This window comes from Chiloscyllium punctatum, chromosome 16, assembly GCF_047496795.1.
Source record: "Chiloscyllium punctatum isolate Juve2018m chromosome 16, sChiPun1.3, whole genome shotgun sequence".
Lineage (NCBI taxonomy): Eukaryota > Metazoa > Chordata > Chondrichthyes > Orectolobiformes > Hemiscylliidae > Chiloscyllium > Chiloscyllium punctatum.
This window is the reverse complement of record NC_092754.1, coordinates 32,972,105-32,988,426: the sequence shown is the minus strand read 5'-3', so window position 1 is coordinate 32,988,426 and position 16,322 is coordinate 32,972,105. Positions and strand designations below refer to the sequence as shown.

The window sequence follows — 16,322 nt, the reverse complement described above, 5'->3', positions numbered from 1 at the left end:
CCTAATTGCTTGGGAGGGTGATGATGAGGAGCTGCTTGAAAGTCCAAAGTGATGTTAGGGAGGTAGTGCCAGGATTTTGACAATGACAATGAAGGAACAGTGATAGATACACAAGTCTGGATTGTTTATGATGGATGGGAATTTTCAGTTGGGGATGGTCCCATGCATCAACTGCTCTTGCCCTTCCAGGTTGTACAGGTCATGGATTTGAAAGGTTCTATTGAAGGAGCCTTGATGAGGTGCTGCAGTGTACCTTGCAGATGGCTCATCCTGCTATGTGTATGTGCCAATGGAGGAGGATATGAATGTTGAAGGTGGTGGATGGCATGCCAATCAAACAAGCTACTTTGGTCTGGATGGTGTCAAGCTTCTTGAGTTTTGGTGAAGCTAGGTGAGGGGAGTGGTGAAGAGGTGTAGCAGTTACTTGCTGCTGAACTCCTATCCTCTGATCTACTTTGTAATCATAGCCTTTATATGGCTGGTAAATAGTAACCGCCAAAATGCTGACAGTTAGGAGATTCAGTGATGATAAAGTACCAATCATGGAGGGGTAGTGTCCGAGTCTCCCTGTTGGAAACAGTCATTGCCTGCCACTGAAATGGTGTCAACCTTACTTGCTGCTTGTCAGTCCAAGCCTGAATGTTGTCCAGGTCTTGCTGCACTTGGGCACAGACTGCTTCAATATCTGAAGACTGTGCAATAATTCAACACCGTTTGCAGATCTCCCTTCTGATTTAATACAGGAGGGAACATCTAAATTGCAGCAGCCTAAGGTGTTAGGCCCTAACATGAACTCCTGAACCAGTGTCCTGGGATCGAGATGTTTGGCCTCAAACAACCACAAGTATCTTCCATTGTGCTAGGTATGACTTTGACGACAGAGATTCTTCAGCACCCTCCCAAATACACATACACAAAAGGATTCCCATTGACTCCAAGTGTAGTTAGTGCTCCTTGATGCCATTCTTAGTCACATTCCATCTCAATGTCCAGGGAAGTCATTCTCACCTCACTTCTGGGGCTCAGCTCTTTAGGGAATGTAGATAGCCAGATTGGAACAAGGTCAGGCAGTTGGCAACTCGAGCCAAGCCCCAAACTGAGCACGAGCTAGCAGTTTATAGATACAGCCATCAGTAATACCTTCCTTCACTTTGCTGATGATCAAGAGTAGACTGCTGGGGCAGTAATTGCTAAGATTGGAGTGCCTTGGTTTTTGTGGACAGACCTGCACAATTTTCTACATTGTTAGGTACAGAAACAGAGCCTTTAGTCCAACCAGTCCTTGCCAACTATAATCCCAAATTAAACTGGTTCCATCTGCCTGCACTTGGCACATATCCCTCTAAACCTTTCCTATTCTTCATGTACTTCTTCAAATATCTTTTAAATGTTTTACTGTACCTGCATTCACCACTTCCTCTCAAAGTTCATTGTGAGGTTTCAAAATGACAACTGTCAATACTGCTGACAAGGACTGCAACTTTTGCAGTATCCAGTAGCATCAGCTGTTTATTGATAGTAGGTGGAGTAAACTCCAATTACTTGAAGACTGGCATCTGTGATGCAGGGTATCCATGGAGCAGGCCAAGAGGGATCAAAGACTTGGTAGTTCTGTTGAAGGTGGCTGCAGATGCTTCAGCTGTGCGTGACATTGATATCTTAAATGGAGGGGGGGGCTTTCCTTCCAGAGCAAATCTCCAACTTGTTAAGAACAAATGCTCTCTATGTTCCTAGTCAGATGCTGCAAATGTCAAGTAACAAGATCTACAACAGGCTCATGGGGGGGGAAAAAAAATACTGTTCCTGTCCCAGTACAAGTGTATGTCTCAATTCACAATAAATGATCGACAACTTTTTTTTAAAAAACGCTTTGGTTACAAGAGCCAAGGGCTAACTTACTCAAGCCCAGTAAAGAGTGGGTTAACATCTTTCAGGTGGTTGTGATGCTATTCTTCCCATTTTCTTAAAAACAATCCAGATCCTCTGCATGAAGGCTTTGATACACTGTGACATGGCTCCACAATCTAGGCTGTCACTGTACTCAAATGTATTGTTAGAGAGTGTGCTAATTAGGATGATCACCACTTTTTGACAGCCATAGCAACAGTAACCTAACTTAGTTGGGCGTTGGTGGGGGCGTTGGTGGGGTGGGGGGGCGGGCGGTGGAGGAAGAGGTGTGCCAGTCAGGTTTCAGAAAGGAGATCTATACACAACAGGGGAGATAGCCAAGGTATAAAATGAGTTTGTGTGTTTGATTCCTTACATATAGGACAGGGGTTTTATTCAATGTTTTAAAATACTGGATCTGATGCTTCTAATTGTTTACTTCACTTTAGTTTTTGATTGTCAGTCACCACACCCTAGGAAACACACAGGACAGAAAATCAGACACATTTAATCAAATATAAAAGATCCAAACCTTACAATTTGTATCCTTATCAAAGAAGATGCTGCCAAAGTCATTGAAGGGGATAATTAAGATTCCTCATAGGCTGAAAATTAATAAACAGGAGGTATTTAAAAGGATGATTGCCATAAATCTTTATAAATTACGACTAGATGGAATATGTTGGAGGATGAAGGGTGGGCAGTTTGAGTCATAATCTTCCAACTCTCCTTCGCTAATGGGTGGTGCAAAAGAATGGAGAATTGCAAATATTATACCATTATTCAAAGTGGGTTATTGGTTTATACTTGCTAGATTCATCATATCAGCTAAAAGTGTGCGTTTGTGTCGGTTGGGGGGGGTGGGGGGGTGGGGTTTGCAGAAGAGAGCATTTAGAAATAGCATTCGAGGATAAAATTAAAAATTGCTTAGCATAGGTTCAATAGTTAGGGAAAGTCAGCACAGGATCAGTGAGGGAAATTAGTTTTAAGTATCAAAAACTGCACAGGTGGGGGAAGAGATGTGGCACGTAAAATTAATACAGCCTTCATGGACTTCCAAAAGAGATTTCATAACATGCCACACCACAGATTTCAAATTTGAGCCGTGTAGAATAAATGTGGCATTGGCAGAATCAGTACAAATGTTACTGAATGACAGGAAACAGAATAGTGTGACTCGTTTATCACTCTCTGGTCTGAAAACCATAGTATGGCTACCTAGAATTCACAATTGGATTCACACTGTGATGTAGCACGTTTCCATGTACTGGAAACTATATTTATTAATAAGGAGGCCTCTCTCTTTGGAGACAGTAAGGACATTTACACACATTGCGCCTGTTTCAACTCAATGAAATAACTGATAGCCATTCACTTGTTCATTTTTCAAGAGAATGCCTTGACAAGTTAAGAGTTATGTAACATAGTCAATGATTACCCAATGGGAGCACAGAGGATCTTAGCTCGTGTAGATGCTGATAGAACTAAATGGTTATTTCAGTAAGGCCACAACTGGAACTTCATGCTGTATTCGTTTCACCCTGAAGTCAGCTGTACTCCCATGGTTTCCAACTCTATCCTGGGAACAGTACAAAGACAGATTGATTTGGTGTGGCAGGGGAGTCAGACAGCTGCTCAGAGACACTCAGATGGAGCAGTGACCAATGCATTAGCACAGCAGGCAATTTCCCCATTAACACAGCAGGCCGGACACCTCTCTGGTTTAGTATCTCAGACAGGAGAAAAAAGAAACGGGGCTTTATATGCTCCAAACTCTGGATTTATATATTGTTTTATAGCCATCCTCTCATATGGCTTCCCTTCAGAATGTGACAGAATTAGGATAAAATTACAAGGAAACTACAAATAACAAATACCAAGCTTTATATAAAAATACTTGTTTCCCCATATTTACAATATCAAAATTAGGTGAAAAGGAAAATAGCAAACATTGGCAAATACTGATTGATCATAGAATCCCTAGTGTGGAAGCAAGCGATTCAGCCCATTGAGTCCGCATCAACCCTCTGAAAAGCATCCTACCTAGACCCACCCTAACTCCATATTTCCCGTGGCCAATCCACCTAGCCTGTCCATCACTGGACAATTTAACAATGGCCAATCCACCTAAACTGCACATCTTTGGATCTGTGGGAGGAAACTGGAGCACCCACAGGAAACCCAAAGCAGACATGGGGGAAATGTGCAAACTCCACAGAGGGTGGACTTGAACTTGGGTCACTGCTGCTGTGCAGTAGCAGTGATGCAGTTGAACAATTTATTTTCCTCATCACTGTCAATCCCTTCACTTCTGAAGGTATCAAATACAATCCACTTACAGTGGCACTAACTGCCCTCCTGTACCTTACCTAACAATGTATTTCATGCGTAAGTTTGGACAGGAAGCAACAGACTCTGCAGTTACAACGGGTATCATTTCCAACATGGATCCTATCCTTTCCAATTGATCTATAGACTGTCGAAGGGCTGTACTGTTTCACCAACTAGAAACCTGGACAGTTTGATGTTATCCAACCTTTGAGCATTTCTTACTTAGGTTCTATAGCGCCTAATTCACCCCAGCCTGGGAAATGTCCACACTGGGAATTTTCTGGGCATCAATTCTCATTTATATGACATGACATGACATTACATTACAGTGTGGAAACAGGCCCTTCGGCCCAACAAGTCCACACCGACACGCCGAAGCGCAACCCACCCATTCCCCTACATTTACCCCTTACCTAACACTACGGGCAATTTAGCATGGCCAATTCACCTAACCTGCACATCTTTGGACTGTGGGAGGAAACGGGGAGAACGTGCAAACTCCACACAGTCAGTCGCCCGAGGCGGGAATTGAACCCGGGTCTCTGGCGCTGTGAGGCAGCAGTGCTAACCACTGTGCCACCCACATCTCCCTGCATTGAGTAAATTCTAGGCCTTTAAGACTCACTTGCGTTAAAAGGAAACAGAACGGGTATTACCTTAGCAATGGTCTCAAAATTCTGCACTCTCAACAACTTAGAGCATACATTTCACACTCAGCAGTAATCCTCAGAAGACAACCTCGTTGCTTGAATAAGGAAGTACATTCAAAGTGGTACCAAACTGAAAGGGTTTAATGGCTGCACTGTGTTCAGATGACAAGTTTGCGGCAGCTATTTTTCAGATGTTATGTCAATCAGGTAAGAATTAATGAAAGGTAAAAGCTGCCAGTTATCAGTGACAATATCAACCTTTGCCATATTGTGTGCCTGCTCCAGACTGAGCAAAAGGTGGACTCGAGGAGGTAGGAACAGAAAAACCTTGTAAGACTCTGGGTCTGACTGCTGCGAAACCACATATTTTTGAAAGTGCAGGTTTACGAGTTCACTCAGAGGTCTCTGAACGGTTGTAAAGCAGAAGCGACTGAGAACAGACTGGCTGGATCCAGTCTGGAGCAAGGATTCCCAGAACTGGTTAAAGAGTCGAGCCTTCATTTCCAGCGGCCAATTTGTCGGAACGGGAAGGGCCAGGAACAAACGGGCGAAACCGATGTCAACGGGTTCAAGCTGGCTACAACATGTACTGCCGTCCTCCCTGGTAAAGACTGCTCGCGTATGTAAAGTGACGGGAAAAGGTAGATGCGGCTTGAAAGCCAAGGAGAAAACATGAGGGTTTCGGCTTAGGAAGAGACAGGGTACATGGAGATCACTCAGTGGCTCGTAGTGGGTACTCCTCAGGTCAAAACAGAGATGCACTGTGTAGATTTTGTGATACTCAGGATCAACTTCCTCAGCAAAAGTCAAATGGAATTTCATCACAATGGTAGAAGCAAATCCGACATTTTGGAATTGGTTCAAGTATTTCTGTAAGGAATCTTCTTCAAGGTCCTTCACGGTTGTGTCTCCGGCAAGACCGAGATTGGAAGAACCTTCTTCTGGGACTGGAATGATTTTCAGTACTGGGTGTTTTATTGGAAGAACAGAGATTGAGTGACCTGCACTCTCTGACATTAGGGATGAGAGTGATCGCGTCTTTGCTCGAATACAGTTCCCTGTCCCTGGTGCCACGATTCCTGCGAGCTTCTCGTGGGAGAGGCAGGTGAGTAAGGCATAATAGAAATGGGCATGGTCCTGAATGTCAATGTCCTGGAACTGGGCATGAACGTGCTGCAGGAGGTCTGCAAGGTCATTGAAGATGGGCTCCACGTTCTGGTGATGCAGAATGCTTTTGCACACTGACAGCACCGAGTTACCCATTCTCCAATCACCCTGCCTGCACAGGTCGGAAGCTTGAACGACATTCAGTAAAAACCGAACTGTTGTCTTTTGCAATATGGTGGGTTCCTTGGCCACTCTTGCTAGGACCTTGAGGTGCCATATGAGTTTGAGTTTATGAGGAGACAGTTGCTTTGGCGGGAGTTCCACAATCAGCTTGCGCAAAGCCTCCCCCAGTGAAACAGGCCATTTGGAATCCTCAAAGAGCTGCTGGATGCTGTCTATGAGATTAATCATGTGTGGAGCTAAGGTGCAATGCCTCTGGTACAGCTTAACCATATATTGAGTCAGCTCCGACATATACATTTCACTGGCATGGAAGCAACTCACAAATATGTACACGGCTTGGAAAAATGTCACAGTATGTCCTCGGCTTCCATTGGCATCCACCAGTTTGTATAAAGACACAAGGTAGTCAAAGATCTCAGCAAGTCCTCTTTCCTCCTCAGCACTGTCAAGGCACATAAGACTCACCAGGTTGAGACGAGACATCATTGTGCTGCTGTCGTTAAAAAGTGTGGGGAAAAGGCAAGCCGCCATCTTTGGCGTGAACAAAACTGGAAGATTCTCTTCCAGGTTAGAGTTAATGGGGCGGTTTTCAGGAAAGTGAAGCAAGCAGTCCATGTAGAAGAGCTTGACAGGATTGCTGAGCAGTGGATGCTGGGCCATGCAGACCAGACGCTTCAACAGGAAGTTCTCATCCTCGGCACTGAAGAGACTATCAGTGAAGCTTGCCTTCATGTGCAGCATGCTGTGCATCAAGGAGATATCCATTGTCCCAAACAAACGCAGTAACTGGGATCGGAAAATGGCTGGAGAAAGAGAGCGCACCATAAGGACCACCTGGATCAATTCGTGAAACAAAGCAGCTTGGGATACTGGAGTTAGAAGGAAGGACTCCTCCAACAGCAGAGTCACTGAAGACTTCAACTCCTTTGTCTCAATGGTCGATGGTAATGGAGTCAGATCGGTGGTTGTGGTGATAGCTAATAAATCCTGTGGCTTTTCCATCACCTTCCATTTGATTTCCTCGTTCCTCGTCAACAATTCTCGGATGGCTCCATCTGACACATTGCGCGACCGCGAGAGTGCGTGGACTGCATTTTTCAACACTTGGATATACAGCAGCGTGTAGGCCTGGTGCAGCGGACTGACTTCCTTTTGCTGGAGGGTATGCAGAAGTTCCAGTTTTCTTGACAGGAGCCCTGGGTGACATGTTTCAAATTCTCGAAGGCAGTCGCACGCTAGGGCCCTGAGGGGCCTGAAATGTCCCCCGTATTTGCGATCATTAGTGTCACACACTGCATCAAACAGTTGGGTCATTAGATTGTTCAATATTTTCACATTGCTGGTCAGGTAATCAGTGGCAATGACTATAGTGGTGACTGAAAGCAGCAAGTGGCATTTCAGATTGACCGACTTGGGTACAAAGGGCAACTGTGAGTAGATGCTGAAGATAGACTCTGCTGCCTGCTCAGCCAGCCGAGAGCTGGTGAACAGCCATCCTGGGAATTCCTGAATTATCCCAAGAATCTGTATCTGAAATGCAAATTCAAACAAGAAATTTTACAGACCCTGAGTACCAATCATTGTACAGCTCTCTGCCACATCTTTCTTAAGATCAGGTGATCATATTGAGAAGCCCAGATCCCACTGAACACAATCTACGATGAGGTCACAAGAACAGATGTGAGATAAATAAAGAGTTAGTGATTAGCTGATACCAAACTTGAATTCGGAAAGGCTGTAGATTCAAAGACTGGGCAGATGCTGGCTAGCATTAATAAACTCCTGAAAGTTACACTTTGGGGATGAATGAATTGATATGGGAAGAGGGTCTGATGAGACTTAATGTCAACGCATTGAGGATACAGAGAACGACAGAAGGTAAAGTCAGCATTATCCTAATGGATCAAAGGGCTGCTCTCCCATTACAGAGAGATGATGGATGACTGTTTAATCTGAGGGTCACTATGCCTCAGGCGAGGGGAGAGAGGTTGAGAAGGAGAGTCTTTAATGGTAACTCGGCTCATGCAGGAATTGAACCCATACGGTTAGTGTTGCTCTGTATAATAAACCAGCTATCCAGACAACTAACCAACCAACCAAACTCTGGCAAGTAAAAAAAAAATACTAAGGGCTTAGATGTGACAAATGAGAAAAAAAGATTAATTGAGTGATTCGACTGTTTAAAATTTTTGTAAGGAATAGATGAAAGATTACTATAGGACAATGCAACCTCTTTGCCTGAATTTTGCAATGGCAGCACCACTATCCCAGTATAATCTGAAGTATTTCCTTTATCATTGCCCACTGGTTTTTAAAGATTTTGATTCAGTGACCTCTGAAAGCCAATAAGGAGATTAACTCAGAACCTGACCCCTGGCAGACTGCACGTTTACACTGTTAACTGGAAACAGTTTTACAGCAAAAGGAGGCATCTTCCCAATAATTCAGCTGTCACGCTGTGCAGTGAGAGCTTTACATACTTCAGGAAGATCCCAGTTTCAACACCTGGTCAGCGTTTGGGAAATCAGCATTAGCTCGGGCAATAGACAGGGGATCCAGTTGACCTCCCCTCCCCCTCCGCCTCCCCCACCCCCACCCAACTGCTACCCAGATGAAAAGAACACAATGAGTGTATACAGTGGATGATGCTTTGACAGGCCTCAGCTGCGAGATTAAAACAGCCTGCTGATCTCTGGGCTGAAACATGACAAATGGCCACTTTGTTGAGGTATCAGATTGCATCTTAAACTGTGAATTTACAAAATTAGCAGAGAAAATTAAAGCATCAAAAGTCAATCCATGTGCTCTCTCAATACAGCAATCTTTCACTAAATCAGGAAAGGAAGGAAAATGACAGGGTGGTATCGTACCTTTACGTTTTCACTGATCTTCTCATCTGCTAGGACCCTCAGGAGATCGTAAACAAAGTTCTCAGTTGTTGTACTGGCAAGAAAATGTGACGGACTGGCATAGAATGCTGCTACTTTCTGGGACCATTCAGAATTTGACACTGCCATGGCACTGGATTACTGCAAAATACAATACATTGCAAGTTGAGCGCGTACTTGTGCCGCAAACAAACCGAAATTGCTGGAAAAAAGCTCAGCAGGTCTCGCAGCATGTGGGTCCAGAAAGCAAAATTAATGTTTCGGGTCCAGTCACCTTCCTTCAGAACGGCTTCAGAATTACTCTTGTGCTCCTTCTTCCCTCCCACCAAGTACTCACTTTCAACTGAAGCAGGGCTGCAAAGCTAACCATCATCACTGTGGGCTCTGATCTTTCAGGGGCACTGAGATTAACAGCAGCTCAGCAAAGGCAGTTAGTAAGTGTTACAGTCATCGTGCATTTCCCCACAGCATTGTCGAATAATACTAACTCCCCAAACATGTGCCAATAAGAGAACCGCACTCAACCAGGGCTGTTCATATTTGATCATTGTGAGCCCCATGTTCTGCGTTCTCCAGTTATTTTATGGGGGGGGAGTGGGGGGTAGGGCTGGAGGGCAGGTGAGAGTACATAAAGTGGAAAAGCCTCATCCACTATGGTGATGCATACATTTCAAGGTGCTCATACCAACATACCTTGGTGCTTTCATTTAGGATTTATTTACAGAAGGGGCAACAGCACTGAAGTAACCCCTCATCACAAGGGTGCAATAATTCAAATAAAACTAAGCAGTAGATCAGAACAGTTAGGGACTAGATTGCTTGGACTCAGAAACCAGATTTCTTGAAGTTCGAGGGATCACATGGATCGAGATGGCAGCGTGAATACCATGCTGTGGCTAAAACTTAGGCCGAGGAACGTGCTGCTGGAGATATCCACTGAACAAGGGTGAACGGAGTGGTAGTTGAGAAATAAATTGTATCACACTGGGTAAACATTTAAACTCAGAGGGCTTCAATCAGGCGGATGTGCCTGGTCAGTTCCCCTTCAACAAGGAGCCTCTGTGGACCAGTTTGTCGCTGAAATTGTTCACTGTCCAGTTCCAAATGAGAAGCACTGAGGGTTCTCTCTAACTGAGTAGAACAAATGGATCTTTTGAGAATGTCATGTCCAAGCTGGTTTATGTTCAGCACTGCACAGAATAGAGCTGCTGAGTCAGCTGGCTTCAAAGAATCCCACCCATAAGGTTAACCCTTTTCCTCTCCCTTTCAGTTGAATGAACTGCCTGCACATTTTGTCCTTCTGAGAACACATCCAAAATGTTTAACATTCACCTCCAAAAGAATTTTTGTATTTTAACAATTCCTTGTATGCGAAATGCTTTAAAAAAAATGTTTCAGAGACTTGAGGCATTAAATTGGCAAAGAATTTTCTTTTAATATTCATGCGACTGCTACAAGGAACAAAACAAGCACCATCTGGTATTTAGGTGACAGAAGACTATAAATTGAGTTTAATCTCTTGGCTTATTGACCTACACCAAACAAATGGTCTTGACAGACACCCTGTCCCTGCTGTTTCACATACATCTCAAGTTTCTTTTCAGAACTTATTCACAATTGAGCTATCAGCACAGATAAGTCAATTCCAAAACTCTAAGTTCCCAACTTCAAACAAGCAAACAAAAACCAAAATACAGGCACAGACAGTAGCAAGTGGCCAGATGTTCAGTGACAAGACTGTAGGGTTTGGGGTCCTTGTGACTGGATGCACATTCTTACATGGAAAATTTAAGCAAACCCTTCTACGTAAAAATGAGGGGATCAGTTCCTGATATCAACAAATTGAATAGAAAAAAGGAAATAGCATTTACTTAGCAGCTTTAACACCACAAGCAGCATTACAAAGATTGACATCAAGCTCCATGTACGGCAAGATAGAAGCCAGGCTAGTCCAAATGGTTTATTTGAAATCACAAGCTATCGAAGTGCTGCCTCTTTGTTACTATGCCTGACTAAGCGTCAGCGCTCTGAAAGCTTGTGATTTCAAATGCATCTGTTCGCACACCTTCCACCCTACAAACCTTCGCATCAACCAAATCATCCACCGACATTTCCGCCACCTCCAAAAAGACCCCACCACCAGGGATATATTTCCCTCCCCACCCCTTTCCGCCTTCCGCAAAGACCGTTCCCTCCGTGACTACCTGGTCAGGTCCACACCCCCCTACGACCCACCCTCCCATTCTGGCACTTTCCCCTGCCACCGCAGGAACTGTAAAACCTGTGCCCACACCTCCTCCCTCACCTCTATCCAAGGCCCTAAAAGGAGCCTTCCACATCCATCAAAGTTTCACCTGCACATCTACCAATATCATTTATTGTATCCGTTGCTCCCGATGTGGTCTCCTCTACATTAGGAGGCGCCCAGTCTCCCCAGCAGAGCGCTTTAGGGAACATCTCCGAGACACCCGCACCAATCAACCAAACCCCCCCGTGGCCCATTATTTCAACTCCCCCTCCCACTCTGCCGAGGACATGGAGGTCCTGGGCCTCCTTCACCGCCGCTCCCTCACCACCAGACGCCTGGAGGAAGAACGCCTCATCTTCCGCCTCGGAACACTTCAACCCCAGGGCATCAATGTGGACTTCAACAGCTTCCTCATCTCCCCTTCCCCCACCTCATCCTAGTTCCAAGCTTCCAGCTCAGTTCTGTCTCCTTGACTTGTCCAACCTGCCTATCTCTTTTTCCACCTATCCACTCCACCCTCTCCTCCTTGACCTATCACCTTCATCTCCTCCCCCACTCACCCATTGTACTCTATGCTACTCTCTCCCCACCCCCACCCTCCTCTAGCTTATCTCTCCATGCTTCAGGCTCACTGCCTTTATTCCTGATGAAGGGCTTTTGCCCGAAACGTCGATTTCGCTGCTCGTTGGATGCTGCCTGAACTGCTGTGCTCTTCCAGCAGCACTAATCCAGTATATGACTTCTGACCTTGTCTACCCCAGTCCAAGCTGAAAATGTGTTGCTGGAAAAGCGCAGCAGGTCAGGCAGCATCCAAGGAACAGGAGAATCGACATTTCGGGCATAAGCCCCTACCCCAGTCCAACACCACATCATTTTAGGGCTGGAAATGAAAAGCTTTAAAGAATGCCTTAAAAGATGAAAGGGAAACAGAGACTCATCTGGTACAAATCCCACGTATGTTCAAAGTGCAGGTAAGGAAGAAAGATGGATAACAAATTCTACAACCTGAGGACATCCTGAAGTACTTGACAATGATACTTTTAAAGTGTATTCACTGCTGCAACGTAGGAAATTGGAGTTACTGATGACCAGCGTGCAGTTGCATCAGAGGAAGGAAAATGACTCTGTATATTTGTACAAATGCAGGCAAACTGCGAGAGCACAAAATCAGCACAGGATTGGTTGGTGAGTGGGACTGGGTTTGTGAGTGAGGCTCTACATTACCATATCAATAACTTACAATTGTACATTGATGCATTTATTGAAATGTGGGCCCTCCATCTTGAGCGCAATGATTCTGACACAGCAACATTACAGTATTTTGTGAAAAAGTATTTCTAACAGTATAGTGATTATGTAAACAAGACAGACTAGTACACATCCTTCAAAAGGCAACTGGCTAAGTATTTGAAAAGGAAATATTTGCTAGGCAATCGCAACCAGAAGGGACTGGCAATCCTTTTTAAAGAACTGACAGACACAATGGGCTAAACCTTCATGTTGAATTATAGATGAATGCTTTGTAATTGATATTGATACAGATACATCACCAGCAGAAAGGTTAGACAAGATAGATCAAGATGGTCATGTGCAGAGTTGATTAAGGAGGAGAAAGTGAGGACTGCAGATGCTGGAGATCAGAGCTGAAAATGTGTTGCTGGAAAAGCGCAACAGGTCAGGCAGCATCCAAGGAAGAGAATCGACGTTTTGGGCATCAGCCCTTCTTCAGGAAATTCAGATTCCTGAAGAAGGGCTGATGCCCGAAACGTCGATTCTCCTGCTCCTTGGATGCTGCCTGACCTGCTGCGCTTTTCCAGCAACACATTTTCAGCAGAGTTGATTCATACCAATCTGGCCAGGTTAAGGACAGCTACAACTAGCCATAGATTAGATCTAATTATAATTACAATTTCTACTTAACTTGATAATGGACAGACAGCATTCACGGTTAAGGAAGCAAAGCAAAAAATACACTTTAACAAGGTATGGGAGCACATGCAGCAAGGGAGTCAACAACCTCGAGGGAAAAGTGCAGCTGACAATGAGAGGGGAAAAGAAGCCATTAAAGACAGTACATTTCAGACTGGAAGAAATCCCACAATGACAGCAGCGCATCAGTACACTCTCTCTCACATCAGTTCTGTAAAATGAGTTGTCCAGTATCTTCTAGTTGCAATTGCCCAAAGAACGCTTTCTTTTCAAATAATTAGCCAGGTGTCTTCTGAAGGCTACAGATTGGTCTGTCTAATTTATATATTCATTATACAGTTAGAAATACTTGCTTTTTCACAGAAGACTGTAACATTGGAGTGTCAGAATCAATGGGCTCAAGTTGCTGGGCCCACATTTCAATAAGTGACTCAAAAACAACAGCAACTTGCAATTATGCATTGGTTATGTACAGCCTCATTTCAAAACCTATTCCCACTCACCTACCCAATCCTGTGGCGATCTTGTGTTCCCAGAGTTTACCTGCATTTGCACAAATTTCTCCCAGTCTGAACACAAAGTCCCTTTGTGCACCATTTTGGACAAAGTAAAAGGGGTAATTATGACAGGGAGAAAGTGAGGACTGCAGATGCTGGAGATCAGAGCTGAAAAATGTGTTGCTGGAAAAGCGCAGGTCAGGCAGCATCAAAGGAGCAGGAGAATCGACATTTCAGGCATAAACCCTTCTTCAGGAATGAATGACGGTATATTAAAGATGAAAGACTGCTGCAACTAGGGAAAAAAAAAATCAAGAATCATTAAACATGGACAACAGGTTTGCAGTTTTGCTATGGCAGCTCAGAAAGGAAGAATAGCCACATGGACTAGCTTCTACACAGTATCCTTATAATCAGAAGGCTTCAAAAACACTAAATCCATTGATTACTTTTCATGAAAATGCACCCTGTTACATGGGCAAGCATTTCAAACCAGAATAAAGGGTCCTATAACAGCAATCAAATTAATGACCAATTATATTATTTTTAATCAGATGTTGACCAGGAGTCCATGCTTTATGCACTCCTTGACACAGCATAAAGTGTGGCACTGGGAAAGCACAGCACATCAGGCAGCATCTGATTTTGGACATAAGCCCTGCATCAGGAATTTATTTTTACAAAAATAAAATCACACCAGGTTATAGTCCCAACAGGTTCTTCTCAATAGCACACAAGCCCATCATGTAAAGCACATCCTCCCCCACCCCCAGTTCTTTAAAAAAAACCCAGACTGGACTGGAAACATTAACTGGTTTCTCTTCCCACAAATGCTACCAGACCCGCTGAGTTTCTCCAGCACTTGGTCATCATTATGGGTCATACTGGGAAGCCACGAGTGTCTGCCTGGATAGGAGACCCGGTGGGAGCTGCAACCTGCGACCCAGAGCAGCGGGCTGGCCTGGGTCGGGAGGGCCGAAGGAACTGGGGAGGACACCCACCACCACAACCAGGGCGACACGCTACTCCAACCCCGGGAAAAGCCACGACCTTCGCTCCACGAGTCACCTGATTGCAAGCACCATCACATGACTGTACCGGAAGGCAGTGACGTCATTGCGGGGCACGTCCAGCCGTGCTGCTCCAGCGCCATCTTTGATATGGGCGGAAGCATTTACCCCTTCCCCCTCCAGTTAAAGGCAGCTTCTTTTTTTATATAAAATTAACCTCCATCTCCAATCTCTGATCTAGTTGCTGCTCCTTCCTTCTGAGCAGCACAAGCAAAATATCTATTTACTTTCTTCTCAAACTGCTGAGAGATATTACACACTCTAGAGCAGGTGGGTCTTGAACCCAGGCTCAGAAGTAAGGATTTTATCACTGCATTACAAGAGCTTTTTCTGTTTAGTTTCTAACACTAGAGTGAGGGTGGCGATTTTACATAAATGCCCACAGGTCCCAACTAATAGTTTTCTATAGATTAGATTAGATTACTTACAGTGTGGAAACAGGCCCTTCAGCCCAACAAGTCCACACCGACCCGCCGAAGCGCACCCACCCAGACCCATTCCCCTACATATACCCCTGCACCTAACACTACGGGCAATTTAGCATGGCTAAATCACCTAACCTGCACATCTTTGGACTGTGGGAGGAAACCGGAGCACCCGGAGGAAACCCACGCAGACAAAGGGAGAATGTGCAAACTCCACACAGTCAGTCGCCTGAGGCGAGAATTGAACCCAGGTCTCTGGCGCTGTGAGGCAGCAGTGCTAACCACTGTGCCACCGTGCCGCCCAACACAATAATTTAACAGGTCTATAATGATAAATTGTAATCTCTGTGAAATTTTAAATTTTCATCACCAATTTTACAGTACGTAAAATTCACTTTCAAATGAGTGGTAAAAGTGGTCACAACTGGTGTATTCATAAGCCTTTCAATTTCAGAGCAGAAGGAGGCCATCACAGAGTCATCGAGATGTACAGCATGGAAAAAGTCTCTTTGGTCCAACTCATCCATGCCAACCAGATATCCCAACCCAATCTAGTCCCACCTGCCAGCACCCAGCACCCTCCAAACCCTTCCTATTCATATACCCATACAGATGTGTTTTAACTGTTGCAATTGTACTGGCCTCCACCACTTCCTCTGGCAGCTCATTCCATAGACGTACCACCCTCTGAGTGAAAAAGCTGCCCCTTGGGTCTCTTTTATATCTTTCCCCTCTTATCCTGAACCTAAGCCCTCTAGTTCTGGAGTCCACCACCCCAGGGAAAACACTTTGTCTATTTATCCTATCCATGCCCCTTATGATTTTGTAAACCTCTATAAGATCATCCCTCAGCCTCCACGCTCCAGAGAAAAGAGTCCCAGCCTATTCAGCCTCTCCCTTTAGCTCGAATCCTCCAAGCCTGGCAACATCGTTTTGATGTTTTATGCTATGTTGTATCACCCCTGGATTTTGAAATCATGTTTGTACATTAAGGTCTAGGGCATTTATATATATCAGGAAAAGAGAGTGTGGTGATTGGAACATGGTCATCCAAGTTTAGAATATCAGTCCTGATGAAGGGTCTTGGCCCAAAACGTTGACTTTCCT

At 44.6% G+C, this 16,322-nt stretch overlaps 1 protein-coding gene across 7 annotated transcripts in view; it reads right to left on the bottom strand.

Annotated features, from left to right (window-relative positions):
* Window positions 1–4,988: 4,988 nt before the first annotated feature.
* ap5b1 (adaptor related protein complex 5 subunit beta 1) overlaps window positions 4,989–16,322 on the bottom strand; it is a 173,918-nt gene continuing 162,584 nt past the window's right edge. For 3 of the 7 annotated variants that reach the window (XM_072586695.1, XM_072586691.1, XM_072586694.1), the window contains exons 2-3: window positions 9,029–9,187; window positions 4,989–7,688 (exon numbers count right to left, since the gene is read on the bottom strand). In XM_072586695.1, coding sequence (XP_072442796.1) covers window positions 5,049–7,688; window positions 9,029–9,175 — 2,787 coding nt within the window. In that variant the 5' untranslated portion in view covers window positions 9,176–9,187 and the 3' untranslated portion in view covers window positions 4,989–5,048. The other 4 variants (XM_072586688.1, XM_072586692.1, XM_072586693.1 and 1 more) reach the window with 4 other exon arrangements.